General features: G+C 36.8%; 1 protein-coding gene across 3 annotated transcripts in view; it reads left to right on the plus strand.

Moving 5' to 3' along the window:
• The window catches only part of TTBK2 (tau tubulin kinase 2), a 168,056-nt gene that overhangs the window by 83,106 nt on the left and 69,035 nt on the right, over positions 1 to 15,915 (plus strand). For all 3 annotated transcript variants that reach the window (XM_006882970.1, XM_006882969.1, XM_006882971.1), the window contains 2 exons: positions 6,705 to 6,845; positions 10,133 to 10,237. In XM_006882970.1, the coding sequence (XP_006883032.1) occupies positions 6,705 to 6,845; positions 10,133 to 10,237 (246 nt within the window). The remainder of the gene's footprint in view (positions 1 to 6,704; positions 6,846 to 10,132; positions 10,238 to 15,915) is intronic.

Here is a 15,915-nt window from a genome sequence, read left to right on the forward strand (position 1 = left end):
CTTCTCTACGCTCCAGTGCAATCTTCAGAGTTTCTTCTGACATCCATTTTGGTCTTTTCTTTCTCTTCTGTCTTTGTAATGACCGTTTACACTCTTCCTGAATGATACCTTTGACATCCTCCCACAACTCATCTGGTCTTGGTGCTCATTAGTGTTCAAGGCCTCAAACCTGTTCCTGAGGGATTGATTACATATTGTAATTAGTTAATTACACTGATCAATTGCAATTAATATTATAAAACAAAATGTCTATGAATGATTGAAATCAGTATACCTTGTTAACTTCAACGCAATTAAAATTTATTTTTCAAAAATAAAGATTTACATCTTTGGAAACTCTAAAGGGAAATTCTACACTGTCCTGTAAAGTTTCTATGAGTGTTTTATTTGGTTTGTGGGGGTTTTTTTTGGGGGGGTGTCAATATTTATTTGGTTTTGTAATCAGTACAGATGTTGATCTAGATTATATAACATAAAAACATCCAGAATTTTTACCTTTTTTTATTACTGAAAAAATTCAACCTACATAGTAAAGTGAATCATAAGAATAAACACTCCAGTACTTACTACACAACTTCAGTTTCTATAAGTAATAGATGGTCTGTCGTGTTTCAACTATAACTTTCTTTCAACTATAACTTCCCTTTTTCCGGCAAATGCAAGGCATATTTTGTCTGTGAGTGTTGCAATGTATGTTGTTTCCAATTTACAGGAACTTTCCATTGGGTTTCCAAGGCCTTACATCCTACAGCTGAAAACTATCCATCCTTCCCTGTGGGGAAGTTGAACCTCCAGCAGGTTTTTGGAAGCTATAAATACCGTGGGAAGAGGTTGCCCATCTTTCTGTCATGCAGCTGCTCCTTTCAGACTACATCATCAGACCTCCTTACAGTAAACATGTTGTTGTTGTGTACTGTTGAGTGGGAACAAATCCATAGCAGAACCTCCAGTGGATTTTTTAGAAGCAGTGAATTGCACGAGAGATTGCACATCTTTCTCCTGCAAAGTAGCTGGTGATTTGAACCACATACCTTTATATTGGCAACATAATACTTTACCACTAAACCACCAGAACTCCCTGTTGTTTTTGTTGTTATGTGGTGTCAAGTTGACTATAACTCACAGCGGCCCTATGAACAGTGGCTCCGAACCTTGCCCTATCTTGAGCCAACCTCACTGTCTCTGACACACCTCACCCATTGCCACAAGTCACTGTATTAGTTTATCTCATCCAGGGTCTTCCTCCCTTGTGCTGACCCTTTACCCTTTAAGCATGATTTCCTTCTCCAAGTACTGGCCCCTCCTGACAACATGTCAAAATTATATGAGATGGGAGTGTCAAAGCCTTTGCGTCCTTGGAACAACCTGGTTTCACCCTCTCTAGGAGAGACCTGTTTGTTCTCTTGGCAGAGATCCTTAGGAGACTGAAACTAGGGAAGGAGGAAATGGAGGAATAAGTAGTGTAGTTAAAAAATTTGTGAAACACTGCACAATAGGGAAAATCCTAGAAAATAGTGTGGTGAGTGATACAATTCAGTCACAAAAGACCAATTATGGTATAAGACCACCTTTCTGTAACCCAGCCTTTCTGTAAACCTTCATTAAGAAAAAAAATAATAATTTGGAAGACATCTACTTGATCAATTGACTGGAAGAGATCCATATTTTTTTCCCATTCCAAAAAAAAAGGATAATGCAACAAATGCAGAAATAACAAAAAAAATATAGTTAATATCACATGGCAAGTAAAAATCTTTTAAAGATTTTTAAATAGACAACTGCAACTGTAAATCCATAGAGAACTTCTACAAAATCTAGATGAATTTGGAAGAAACTGTGGTACAAAAGATATCATTGCTAATGTCAAATGGATCTTGACCGAAAGAAGAGCATACTAGAAAGGTGTTTATTTATGTTTTATTGACTATGCAAAGACATTTAACTGTGAATCATTACAAATTATGGCTAACATTGAGAAGAATGGGAATCCCAGAACACTTAGCTATGCCCGTGCAAAACCTACATGTAGAACAAGAAGCAGCTGTCTGAACAAAATAAGAGAACAAGAAAAGATATACAGGGTTGTATCCTTTCTCCATACCTGTTCATTCTGTATGATGAGCAGATCATTTAAGAAGCTTGACTCTGTGAAGAAGAATGTGGCATCAGTATTAGAGGAAGGGTCATCAGCAACCTGCAGTATGCAAATGATAGAACTTTGCTTGCAGAAAGTGAAGATTTAAAGCACTTACAGAAGAAGTCTTTTAAAAAAGTCTTCACCACTGAACACCATAGGCAACAACATCATGAAGGATAGAGAAAAGATTGAAGTTGTCAGTTATTTCATTCTGTTTGGATCCTCCATCAACACCCATGATAGAAGCAGTTTTGCAATCAAAAGACTTTTCATTGAGAAAAGTCTTGTCAGAGACCTCTCCAAAGTTCTAAAAAGCAATAATATCAGTTTAAAGACTTAGATGAGTCTGATCCAAGCCATGGTATTTAGCTGCTTTGTATGTGTGTCTGAAAATTGTTGCTGCTGATATGTGCTGTCAAGTTGTTTGTGACTCATAGCAACACATATACAACAGCCCTGAAACTTGCTCCGTCCTGTGCCAACTTTACTATCTCCAACACACCTACTCTCATTACACCAGTCACTGTATCAATCCATCTAATCTATAGTCTTCCTCTCTTTATCCATCCCTCCACCCTTCCAAGCATGATGTTCCTCTCCAGGGTCTGTCTCTCTTTGCAACACGCCCAAAGTACATCATACAGAGCCTCAGAATCCTTGCCTCCAGGGAGCAGTCTGGTTTCACCCTCTAAGATGAACCTGTTTGTTCTCTTGGCAGTTCATGGTATATTCAATACTCTTCTCCAGCACCACAGCTCAAAGACATCAATTCTCTTTCTCTCATCCCTAATCATTGTCCAGTTCTCTGATGCATAGCAAGCAAATGCAAAGACTATGGTCTGGATCAGGCACACCTTAGTGTCCAGACTGACTTTGTTGCTCTTCAGTACTCTGGAGAGGTCCCTGACAGCCAACTTTCCCAATGAAATTTGTCTCTTGATTTCCTGGCTGCTGGTACCAAGAGTGTTAATTGTGGAACCAAGCAAACTAAAGCTGTTAACAGTCTCATCTCTTCACCATCCTTTCATGATGCTGCCAGTTGGCTCAGTGGTGAGTTGATGTTGAGCTTCCATCCATATTGAAGGCTGCAGTCCTTGATCTTACGCAGCAAGCACTTCAGGTCCTCCTCAGTCTCAGCAAGCAGGGTTGTGTCATCTGCATAATGCAGGTTATTGATGAATCTTCCTCCAATCCTGACGCCAATTTCATCCTTATCCAGCTCAACTTCCCAGATGATGTGTTTTGCATATAGATTGAAAAGATACAGAGACAGAATACATCCCTGGCATACACCCTTCCAATTTTGAAGCACACAATGTCTCCTTACTCTGTTCTAACTACTGCCTCCTGGTCCAAGTACATGTTTCAAATAAGCACAATCAAATGTTCTGGGATTCCCATTCTTTTCAGGGTCAGCCACAATTTGTTATGATTTACACAAACACCTTTGCATAGTCAGTGAAGCACAGATAGACATTCCTCTGGTACTCTTTGCTTTCAGCCAAGATGCATCTAACATTAGCTATAATATCCCTAGTATCATGGCCTCTTCTAAACCCATCCTGCATATCTGGCAGTTCTCTATTGATGTGCTGCTCCAGTCATTTTTGGATAATATTCAGCAGAATCTTGCTTGCATGTGATATTAATGATATTGTTCGATAATTTCTGCACTCTCTCATGTCACCTTTTTTTTTAAATTGGGAAAAACATAAAACATATTGGGGGTACAAGGAGGTAAGGGTTGGGGGCAGAAGGGTGAGGATGGGCCAGGATGCACCTGCAGAGCTGCACAGTTTGGTCAGTGGGGGGAGCAGGTGAAGGAAATGATGAGGGTCCAGTGGGGACCAGATGTTACAGAGGAATGACAAGCATTTTCCAATGATAATTAAACCAACTGTCTTATTGATTTGGGAATTGGATGCTGACTCTCTGGCTTCTTCATGCTGAACAGGGCCGTAGATGTAAAGGGGGGAAGGGAGGATGCTTTATCACCTTACTGGTGATCTTGGGTTAAAGCTACTTGCCTTCTTGCTCTGTTAGAAGATATTTTCCTGTCATTTGCTCCCCTCTGGACTGCAAAGTGTTTTCCCAGGTGGGTCCAGTGGGGATGGCTGGTTGAACCCAGAGGCTCCATCCTCCTTTGCTTCCTTAGCTGTCAGTTGTATTTCCTTTTTGTCACTGGCACTGGGTTCAGGGTCATTTCTGGAGTAAAACTCAGTGTTAAGGTTACCTATAGGAAAGGGAGCAAACCTAGAGAGAACAAACTTGTGAGTTACAAATAGAAGGGCTTTGAGGGTGTTGCTTTCGGGTTTACTGGGGGGGAGGGTGGCAGAAGGTGGCCTAGGTAACATTCTCTGGATACCCTAGGCATTCTTTTTTTTTTTTTTTTCTCCTTCCCCAACCAGGGGTCAGATGGCACAATCTGGGGACTGAGGAGCTCACCCTGAGGGCCACAAGGGCTCGCCCTGAGCCAGGGCTGAGGGCAGCCCGCCCCGGGCAGAGGGCCGCGACAGCTCGTCCCGAGCTGGGGGCCGAGGGCAGCCCGCCCCGGGCAGAGGGCCACAACGACTCGCCCCAAGCTGGGGGCCGAGGGCAGCCTGCCTGTCACCTTTCTTTGGAAAGACAACAGATATAGACCTCTTCCAGTCAGTTGGCCAGGTGTTTGGCCTCCGAATTTCTTGACACAGCTTAGTGAGTACATCCAGGGCAGTGTCTGTTTGTTGAAATATGTCAGTTGGTATGCTGTCAATTCCTGGAGCCTTGTTTTTTGCCCCTTTTTCAGAACAGCTTGAATTTCTTTCTTCATCGTCACAGGCTCTTGCTCATACGTTGTTTCATGAAATTCTTCTGTGTCAGCCAATTCCTTCTGGTACAATGATTCTGTAAACTCCTTCCATCTTCTTTTAATGCTTCTTGGATCATTTAATATTTTGCTCAAAGCATCCTTAAGTATTGCAACTCATGGCTTGAATTTGTTCTTCAGTTCCTTCAGCTTAAGAAATGCTTTTGAGGGGAGCTCTGGTGGCCTAGTGGCAAGGAGCTGCAACTACAATCCCAGACGCACACTGTTCGAATCCATCAGATGCTCTGCCAGGGAAGGAGGGACAATCTCCTCCTGTACCAGTCAGATCTGATTTGACGGGACATGCACACAAAAAAATAATAAAATAAAAAACAAACAAACAAAAAAAGAAATGCTTTTGATTTTCTTACTCCAACTTTTTGCACATTTCATTATAATACTTTGTTTTCCCAAGCTGCCTTTTAAAATCTGGAAATTAGACATTGAATAAAGATAGGCAAAGAAAAATCAGTATCTTTGAATTATAGAAAAGAATATTGAATATCACATGGACTGCCAAAAGAACAAACAATTCTGTCTTGACATAGGTGCAACCAGATGCTCCTTGGACGTGAAGGTGTTGCAACCTCATCTCACATACTTTGAGCACATTTTCAGGAAGGACTACTCTGGAAAAGGACTTCTTGCTGGGAAATGTGTAGAGTCAGAGAAAGAAGACGACAAGATGATTAACACAGTGCCTCTGACAATGGGCTCAAGCTTGTTGGAAAGCATGAGGATGGTACAAGATAGCATGAAGTTCTTAATCTATTGTTCATAGGAATGCTATAAGTTATTGTTGCAGTCATCTTGATGGCAGCTAACAACATTGTGTGCTAAACAGAATTCTAAGTATCTTTTGTGGATTATTTTACCGAAATCCTCACAAAATTTTGAGAGGTGGTTGGTTTTAGTCACTTTATCAGTCCACCTTTTGAGTGTAGGTAATATTAGTTTCACTTTATGAAGCAACTGATTTAGATAGGACATATAATAGAAGTAAAAAGGCATGTATAAAAAAGTAATAAAATAAGGTAAATAAGAATGTAATAAAAGAACATGTAAATAGGAATATATGTTAGTAATTAGGAACTAATGTTATATATATTTTTAATGGTTAATATTGTATTTTTTTGTTTTGGTTTTTAATTCTTTTTTTAAAATTTTTTAGTTGTTTTTTGTGTGTGTACCGTCACAACAGATCTGACTAGTACAGGAGGAGATTGTCTCTCCTTCTCTAGCAGAAAATCTGGTGGATTCCAAGTACGTGCCTCTGGGATTGCAGTGCAGTTTCCTGCCACTAGGCCACCAGAGCTCCCTACCATTGTATTGTTAAGGCATACAGTTAAAATCTATCAGCTGCCCCTCAGGAGAAAAAAGGGTAATCTTCTTTCCTGTAAATAAACACAGAAAAACCTCTGAAAACCTATTGGAGAATCAGTGTGAGTCAGTTGCAGCTTGATGGTATATAACAACAGTATTTTGTTATGATATCAGAAATAAAGGAAAACAAATTAATAATAAACTTTTTCATAAATTTGTCTGAAACATTCATGTCATTATCTTAGGGAAATCTTTTTTTCTTTACTAAAAGGATTACTCTTTGAGAATTATTCTTCCTTTTTAAGCCAATACTTTGTTTTAGTAGCAAATCAATAATCACTAAGTTTTAAGACATAAATTCTGGTATAACATTGGAAGTTATTTATTTTATTTCCATAGGGTCGTAATCTGGCAGATTTGCGCAGAAGTCAGTCTCGAGGCACTTTCACTATTAGCACTACTCTCCGGCTGGGCAAACAGATTCTGGAATCTATTGAAAGCATTCATTCTGTGGGATTCTTGCACCGAGACATCAAACCGGTAGGAGCCTTATCAAGGCAAAACACAGAATTAATTTATTAGGTGCTCTTTATTTTATGAGACATGGTAAATTACAAATAAAGTTTTTCTAAATCACAGCATACATAAAACTGCAAATTTAATGTGTTATTTGTTGTGATTAAATACAGGACTATTTCTCTTCTGAAGCCTATAGTAAAAAATATTTTTATTTTTTAAATTATTATTTTATTGTGATTTTAATGAAAGTTAAATGTTCATTCATTAATTTTTCCCTCTCTCCCTCCTCTCCCTTTCCTACCAGTCTACTTTGCAATGCACCTCTTATTCCAGATTGTTGTCATACATAGAATGCCTAATCATATATTCCTTTTAAACAGTTCCTTCCTTCATCTGTTCCAATGCAGTATTCATTATCTCTCCATTCTTTTTCTATTCTCCCTGCCACCTTCAAGTAAGTCCTGTTGTAACAATGGTGTTATGCAGTACTTGTCCTTTTGTGACAACTATTTTGCCCAGCATAATGTCTTACAGGATTATCATGTATAATGTTTTACGAGTTCACTGTTTTTGTGCTGCTTAGTATTCCTATTGTGTGAATGTACCATTGTTTTTCTATCTATGTGTTTGTTGATGAGCACTTTGTGAGTAACACAACAATAAACATGGGTGTGTGTATATCTGATTGAGTGGTGACTCTGGTTTCTTCAGAGTATATTCCCAGTAGTAGAATTGCTGAGTCCAATGGTATTTTCTTTCCAACTTTTTGAGAAAACACCAGACCGCCTTCCATAGTGGTTGTACTATATTTTTCTTTTTCTTAAAGTGAAAATACATTTGGCACCTGTGCATCCCTTCCAGCTAGCTGTCTGTACTTGTTTGATCTTTTATTCCATCAAAAAGGAGATGAACTTTTCAGAACAACCTGTCCTTTCTACATTTCTAAGACATACTGTTCATAATAATGAAAACATCTGAAAAAGTATAATAAAGTGATTACAACTTTTAAAGTGCTTTTCTCAAAGAATCAAAATGTTGCTCAGCAGCCAATTTAAAAATTGTTTATGTTTAACATCAGCAATTTTTAGCTTTTGTAGTTACTTCTTTTGTGTGTTATTTCCTTCTTCTGTGTACATATGGGTTAATTTTTGTTCAGCTAAATGAACCACTTTTTCCTCTAAAATTTGTGTTTAGACTCTTGTTTATGATATCCTTATCAATGCCAGTATGTGCAACATTTTTTATTTTGTCAGCTTTATCCTTTTTACTTTTTTTAGGTGAATCTTTATTTCATTTCAGAGTTTTTTTCAGGGTGTGGCAGATAGGTGCTAAGTATTGTTTCTATGAAATTCAGATTTAACTAAATTTAAATTCATATTTAACAATTAATGCTGTCTTTTACAGACAGATAATAGTGCCATGAGTGTAAAAATTCTGTATGTATGTGTTTTTAAAAACATTAAAAAAGGCATGTAAATTTCCTAGTAATCAGTGAGATATAATAACCTGTTGGTGCTGGGCATGAGTAAATTTAGGATTGTATTCTTAGCAAGGTGACGTAGTCATGATTTCTATGGCTCAAATTCCCTTTCTTGTAAGATGAGAAATCATCTTGCAGGATATTATAGCTGTAGTATCTTTTGGTGGCCAGGCAATGATTTGTATATGAAAAAATGACTTTTAAATTCGTAGCTGTTCTTAGCATTCCTTTTTCCTTATATTGATTTAAGAAAAATAATTATCTGTGTGTATTATATTTGTAGATTGCCTTTAAATGTTGGCATTGTATTATTTAACTGTTATATCATGACAAGTTATACTTAGAGGAAGTTAACAGTTGTAAAAGATTGTGGTTTTTCTTCATACTATTACTATGGCAATGTATTTTTTCCATTCTTTTTTCTTATAAATTGTCATTTCTACAATTTATCATATGTTGATGCAATTGAAGATTATGAATAGGTAGTTGCACTGCTAACCCATAGGTGGCCTCCCTCTGTGGTGATTCAGGCCAGCTGAAAGAATGGCAATCTCCAAGTGATTTACAGCTTCTGAAAACCTCCTGGAGGGTCGCCTATGAATTGGATCCAACTTGATGGCTTTGAGTTGAGAGTGTCAGACTTTCCTTATTTTATGCCACACTAAGTGCTATTTGAGAACTTGGTGATTTGAAATTTCGGTTTTCATCAGAGAATTTCCCAAATAAAACTTTTATTTTAGAATAAAAGCTAACAAGCTATAACAAGTACCTTTTTTTGACCATTAAAGTTCCCTTCCTTGTTTACCTCTTTTTCGAACTTTGTCGTTATTTAATGCTACATTTCTTTTATAGAAGGAAAAAACCAAATGTCCAATAGCATTAAATGTATTCTGAATCACAGCAACTCTACAAGAGGTTGCCAAGGCTGTGAAACTTTATGAGAGGAGCTTGTCCATCTTTACTCAAATTGCTGACTTTTTGGTTAGAAATGTAGCACCAGGACTCCTTGTTATTCTTTTCCATAAGTCTGTTTTAAAATATTTCCTAAAATTATATTTTAATGCTTCTAGACTTACTGAAATTCATTTTTGTGATGCTTACTACTAGAATATTCTTAGATTTCTGAGCTATGTATTTGTTTTTCTCCCCTCAAATTCCTACTAGAGAGCTCTGATGACCTACTGGTAAGGACTTGCACTGCCAATGCAAAAGCAAGTTATTTGAATTCATCAGTTGCTCTGCAGGAGAAAAATGAGCAATTTCCTCCCATGCAATTTACAGCTATGGATCAGTTATGACCCAAGCCATATAGAAACAATTCCTACATATTAAAAGTAGGCTTTTTATTGTCCTTTAAGCAGTGGTTTAGTCTAGGCTTTTATAGTGCATAAAGTTTTCTGACTAAATCAGTGTTGTGTATAATTTCAATACCTTGCTCAGTTTTTTAATTTTTTTCCAAATGAGGATAATAAGACCAGCTACTTTTCTAAATAATAATTTTAAAATTAGATCTGATAAGAGGATACAGAAATGTATTAGAGTAAACTTTTTAAGTTGTCTGGTCTAAGACAATCAAACAAACACCCCCTGCCCAAAAAAACAGCCTGATCCCTAATTCTTAATTGATTCTAGCTCTTAGACAAGACTCTTTAGGCATTAATAGAACCACAATTAAATTACATGTTAATGTCAGTAAGCATCATTAATTGTAAGGTGTATTTGTAACATATATCATGTAGACTTTAAATAGAAAGAAGTAAATATAGAAAGGATAATATGTAAGGACTAAGTGTTATAAGAATGTGTTTATTTTTCTTCTTTTTTCTAGTCGAACTTCGCCATGGGTCGCTTTCCTAGTACATGTAGAAAATGTTATATGCTTGATTTTGGCTTGGCTCGACAATTTACCAATTCCTGTGGTGATGTCAGACCAGTAAGATTTTTTGTTATCAAAATCTTTAGAATTAAACTATTGCTAATAGTATGACTCCTAAGAAATGCTTATGTTTTAGGATGAATGTCACTTAAGAAGTGCCATATTGATTTTATGATTAAATTATACAATGAAGTAAATTAATTTTATTATTGGAAGTTTTTGTCATTGGAAAAAAGGACATTAGAGACAGAATTAGAGTGATCTTGTACTAGCTCTTTGGGAAAAGCTTCTTTTTACTACCTGAGGTTCTTTCTGAATGCTAAAATTTCTTTAATGTATTTTTGGTTTTGCTTTAAATTAGTTACTGATTGTGATTTTAATTCTTAACAGATCAGTTGCACAGATGTTTAAACTTTTTTAAAGTGATCCAACTATATACTAATGTATATAAGTGTATGTATAAAAATCTAAATTATATTTAAAATATAGCATGTAAACATTTAAGTACCAAAAAAATTACTGGGGATATTCTTTCATTCTAGTGATGTTCTTGTTTGATTGATAAACAAGTAAAAAACTTATGTATTTATTAGATTTCAGTCTATTTATGGAATTCTATTTCTATTCCAAATATTTGCGAGCTGTTTTTCGTTTTTACAAGTTGATGTTTTATTTTTGTTTAGTGGTTGGTTTGGTGTTTTTCTTTTCTTTTTAAAAATCACTTTGGCTATTTTCTGAAGCTGAGATTGTGAAAATGTGAGTGGAATTAGATAGAAGGCTAATGTGATGATCCAGTGATAAATGATGGTGGCTGGATCTAGGATATTAAGGTGGTACAGTCAAGGTGGTGAGAAATTAAAATGTTTTAGGATATATTTTAAAAATAAGCTTAAGCATATATGCTCCAGCATTGGCTATAGGACATGGGGGGGGGGGGGGAAGAGGATTCAAGAATGATTCCTAGATTTTTATCCTTAATGAATAGTTATGCTATTAACTGTGATAGATAAAAGGATGTAAGAAGAGCATTTGGGGAGAGAGAAATATGAGTACTATTATCTGTAAAAATTGCCAGCAAGGAAGAATGAAAATTAGGAAAGTAGTATCATTGAAACCAAGTGAAGAAAATGTTTCAAGAAAAGGTCACTACCATCAGTGTCAGATGCAGCTGAGAAGTAAAGTGGAAACTGAGAACTGACCTTTTGGATTTGACAAGATGGAAGCTATTAGTAACTTTTATAAAAATGCTTTAGTGAAGCAATGTAAACTTGATTGTTGTTATGTACCATCAAATTAGAGTCTAATTCATAGTATAGAACAACATTGAGTTGGAATCTAAACTTGATTAGAATGGTTTAAAGGGAGAGTTGGAGAGAAGAAATAAAGGGAATATAGTCAACTCTTCCTAGCAATTTAGTTTGCTCTAAAGACCCAGTAACAACAAATCATTGCCATTGAGATGGAACCAACTCATAACCGACCTTCCAGCAGATTTTTAGAGGCTGTAAATTGCAGGAGAAGAGATTGCCCATATTTCTCCAGTAAAACAGTCAGTGGATTTGAGCAATCCACTATCAGATTGGCAGTGTAATTCCTTATTTATTTAGCGCTTCCTGAAATAGGAAATTGTTCAAAGGGGTATAAAGTCTTTTCTTTTTCCCTAGTCCACTCATTCGTGACACAGTGACTCTCAGAGTGGACTGAAACATGGCAGAGATCATGAGTATGGTACTGGCTAGATCAAGGTTTCAAGCTGTTCTTCTTGAGTCACTGTGAGTTTTAGTTGACTTGAAGGCATCTAACAGCGGCAGCAACAGCTCTCCCTCTGTCCTTGCTTCCTTCTTCTTACTCTCTTTGCTTTGTTGGTACCTCCTTATCTCCATTTTCTTCCTTCCTTCCTCCCTCCTTTATCTTCCTCTTATCCTCTCTCATTGCCCTTCCTTCCTCTTCTACCTCTTTCCTCCTCTCTCCCACTTTAAAAAAAAATAACAATTATTATACATGTTTGTATAGTGAAGGATAATGGTCCAGGAGAAATGAAAAATTGATGTAGGGCAGATAAGAACAAAATCACAGGAGCCAAATCTGCATCATTGGCAGAGAAAGTAATCTAGAGCAATCATACAGAGAGATTCATCTGTTCTCTTAAGCAGGAACACTTCTTTCATAAATGAGGGAAGACAGAATGTGTGGACACAGATTGAGATAGACATTTACATTTGGTAGTAGGAAGTTGAGGAGAGTCTCTCATGGCTTCTGTTTCCTCAATGGAAGAAGAGGCAGAAAGACTGTAGTCCTTGCCGTTCTTCAGCAAACACTTCAAGGCTTAGTCACTTTGGGCAAGGTTGTGTCATCTGCATAATGCATTATGAGCTGTTATACCATAGCCCAGGCTATATCAGATGCACACTTTCCCTTTAAATAGATAGTTTCTTTTAGGGTGTTTGTACCAATACAATTTTATAATTTAATTAAATCTTTTAAGAGGTGATCCAACAGAATGTGGAAATTATTAAATAATATTATCAATATCACATGCAAAAAAAATATTGCTGAAGATCATCCAAAAACGGTTAGAACAGTACATTGACAGAGAACTGCCAGAAGTTTATGCTGTGTTTAGAAGAGGCCATTGTGCCAGGGTTATAATTCCTGATGTCAGATGGATTCTGCCTGACAACAGATAGTACCAGAAAGATGTCAATTTTTTATTTGACTGTTGTGGATCATAAACAGATTTTGGCTAACATTGATAAGAATGGGAATCCCAGAACCCTTAATTGTGCTCATGTGCAACCTGTACCTAGATTGAAAGCCTGTTGTCCAAACAGAACAAGGGAATGCAACATGTTTAAAATCAGGAAAGGTGTGCATCAGGATTTTATCTTTTCCCCATGCTTAATGTAATCAGTTTACTGAGCAAATCTGTCAAGAAGCTGAACTTTATGAAAAAGAGTGTGGCATCAAGATTTGAGGGAGACTCATCAGGTTATGCAGAATACACAACCTTGCTTGCTGAAAGTAAGGAGAACTTGAAGCACTTTGCTGCAGAAGATAAAAGAATACAGTCTTCAGTAAGAATTGCATTTTGCAAGAAGCTGCTCTGCAATCCCAGACTTGAGTGGTTCAAATCCACCAGATGCTCTGCTGGAGAAGGAGGAGCAATCTCCTTCTGTATCAGTCAGATCCAATTTGATGGTTCACACACACAAAATAATAAAATTTTTTAAAAAAGAATTGCATTTCAACATCAGGAAAACAAAAATTCTTAAACTGGGCTGATAGACAACATTATGATAGATGAAGAAAAGACGGAAACCTTTAATGACTTCATCTTGAATCCATAACCAACATATAGTCGTGCACCACATGCTGCTCAGACAGGGTTTGCTGGGGATTAAAGTAAAGATGATGCTGCCCTGGGGTCCAGGTGGAAAGGTTGGTCCTAAGAAGCCCCTGTCTAATCATATGAGCATTGTGGAGCCCAAAGATGAGATCCTGCCCATCACCCCTATCTTTGAGCAGAAAGGTAGGAAGCCAGAGCCACCTGCTATACCTCAGCCACTCCCAACTGTAGAGTAGGTCTCCTTGGCAACTGGATCTGAGCTTGAGATATTGCTTTGTAAGGACACAATTAAAAGAAAATGAAAATAATATGACATGTTATTTCTAAGTACTGTATAGAACTAAATCTGTAAATAGTGCTGAGGAATTTCCCAATATATAGAGAAGAGAAATTTGGAAAACTCTGAAGTCCAGTTTTTCTACTTAATGTCAACAAAATGCACATTAACAAAATACTAATAATTAGAATGTTACTTGGAGGAGATAAACTAAGAAAAGTTACTAAACTTAGGTTTAAATAATTCCTCTTAAAATCTTAGTTAAGAGTATACTTATTCCTCCTAAAGTCTTGATACTTAATTTTCTTACCATTTTTTTCATTATAATACAAAAATAAACCTCAAATTTATAATCAGATTAGCACTGATTTCAAGTTATTAATGAGTAAATGAGGTATTACAGAACTTGGATTTTAAATGTTTTTGTTGCTTTCATTCTTCTTATGGAAAACTACATTTCACCCTTGAACAATATGATAAGTTGTATGGGAAATGCTTCTCCGCAAATTTAACAGTATACATGAGTTCTAGGCCATTTACTCTCAGAATATTAGCTAGACATAAAGCCACCCCTTACTACAAAGAAAAATTATTAGGGTTTTTTTTTAATTAGTTTTTAAGGATAATATGATGGTATACCTAGAAAATGAAGGCAGCTCATTAAAAGCAATGTTGTTGTTGATTGCTGTCAAGTTGAGCGCAACTCATAGTGATTCTATGAACAAAAGACCTAATGCCTTTCTATAACTGTTGTCACTTCCCCGAGTTCGTAAAGCTTCCAGAGGCATGTGGTTTAGGAAGTGGATGCCACTCCTGCTTCTAAACCTGTTTTACAACTGGAAGCTTCACCAAACACTGTCCACATTCTGGTATTTGACCCCAGTGGTACAAGCTTCAGTATCACAGCAACCCACGTTACTTCATACTGAACATTGACAAAGAGTGATGTACAGAGTGGAAGAGTGTTCCTCCAGATATAACAGCACTAGTTTCACTTAGAAATGGTTAAGTGTCATCAAGTCAAATACAACTGAGAATAAGTTTTGCACAGATGACCTAAACTCTGTTCTATGACTACCATCATTTCTGTACAGAACTCTGTTCTATAACTACCATCATTTCTGTACATTCATAGCATTTAGAGAGTTTTTAGAGTTTCCAGATGCATCTAGATTAGGGAGTGAATGCCACTCTTGCTTTCTGGAAAAAAAATTATTGTGCATAATGAGTAATCATTATGGTATTTGACAAGAGTATGGAACAGTATGCAGCATCACAGCAACACCAAGTTGACAAATAGACAAATGATTGCTGTTTCTTTTTTTGTTTTTTTTTTTTTTGCTGTTTCATTTAAGAAATATTCATTCAGAAATTAATGAATTTGGCCAGCAATTTCATTCCCACCCCCTGTGGGGTTTTAAGCCAAAGCCTTTGAGCAGACTTCCTCCCTAGGCAAAGCCTCAAGGACATCCTCTCTTGGGGTAAAAAAGAGCAGTAATACACATCAAACACCACCCCAAAAAACACATGGCCCCAAAAACTTCCCTTTAGTTGCCCATCAGGACCACCATGCATAAGAAGCAAAAAGACACAGACTTCCAGTCTTCCAGGCCCCTGGAAGCACATAAAAAGCAATAAATAATACTGTATAAAATAAATTTTCCAAATCCAGTTTTGGTATTATGTTAACAGAACAAGGAAATAATTTCAATCATAATCATGATCCAAAAGCACAAAAGTAATTTTTAGATTTTAAAGATTTGTTTTTGTTGTCAGGTACCATTGAATTAAATACAGTTCTATGAACAACAGATCTGAATCCTGTCCTATCCTGTACCATCCTCACAATTTCTAATATATTCAAGCCCATTGTAGACTCACTCTGTAAGTCCATTTAGTTGAGGGTCTTCCTCTCTTTTGCCAACCCTTCACCTTTCCACGATATTCCCTCTCCAAGGAATAGCCTTTCCTAGCAATGTGTCCCAAGTAGGTGAGACAGAGCTTTGTCATCTTTTTCTCCAGAGAGCACTCTGGCCTGTACCTTCTCCAGGATAGATCTGTTTGTTCTCTTGGCAGTCCATGGTATTTTTTTTTAAATTTTTTTTTTTTTTT

Source organism: Elephantulus edwardii, unplaced genomic scaffold, assembly GCF_000299155.1.
Source record: "Elephantulus edwardii isolate Elephantulus edwardi_28Jun2011 unplaced genomic scaffold, EleEdw1.0 scaffold00026, whole genome shotgun sequence".
Classification (NCBI taxonomy): Eukaryota; Metazoa; Chordata; class Mammalia; order Macroscelidea; family Macroscelididae; genus Elephantulus; species Elephantulus edwardii.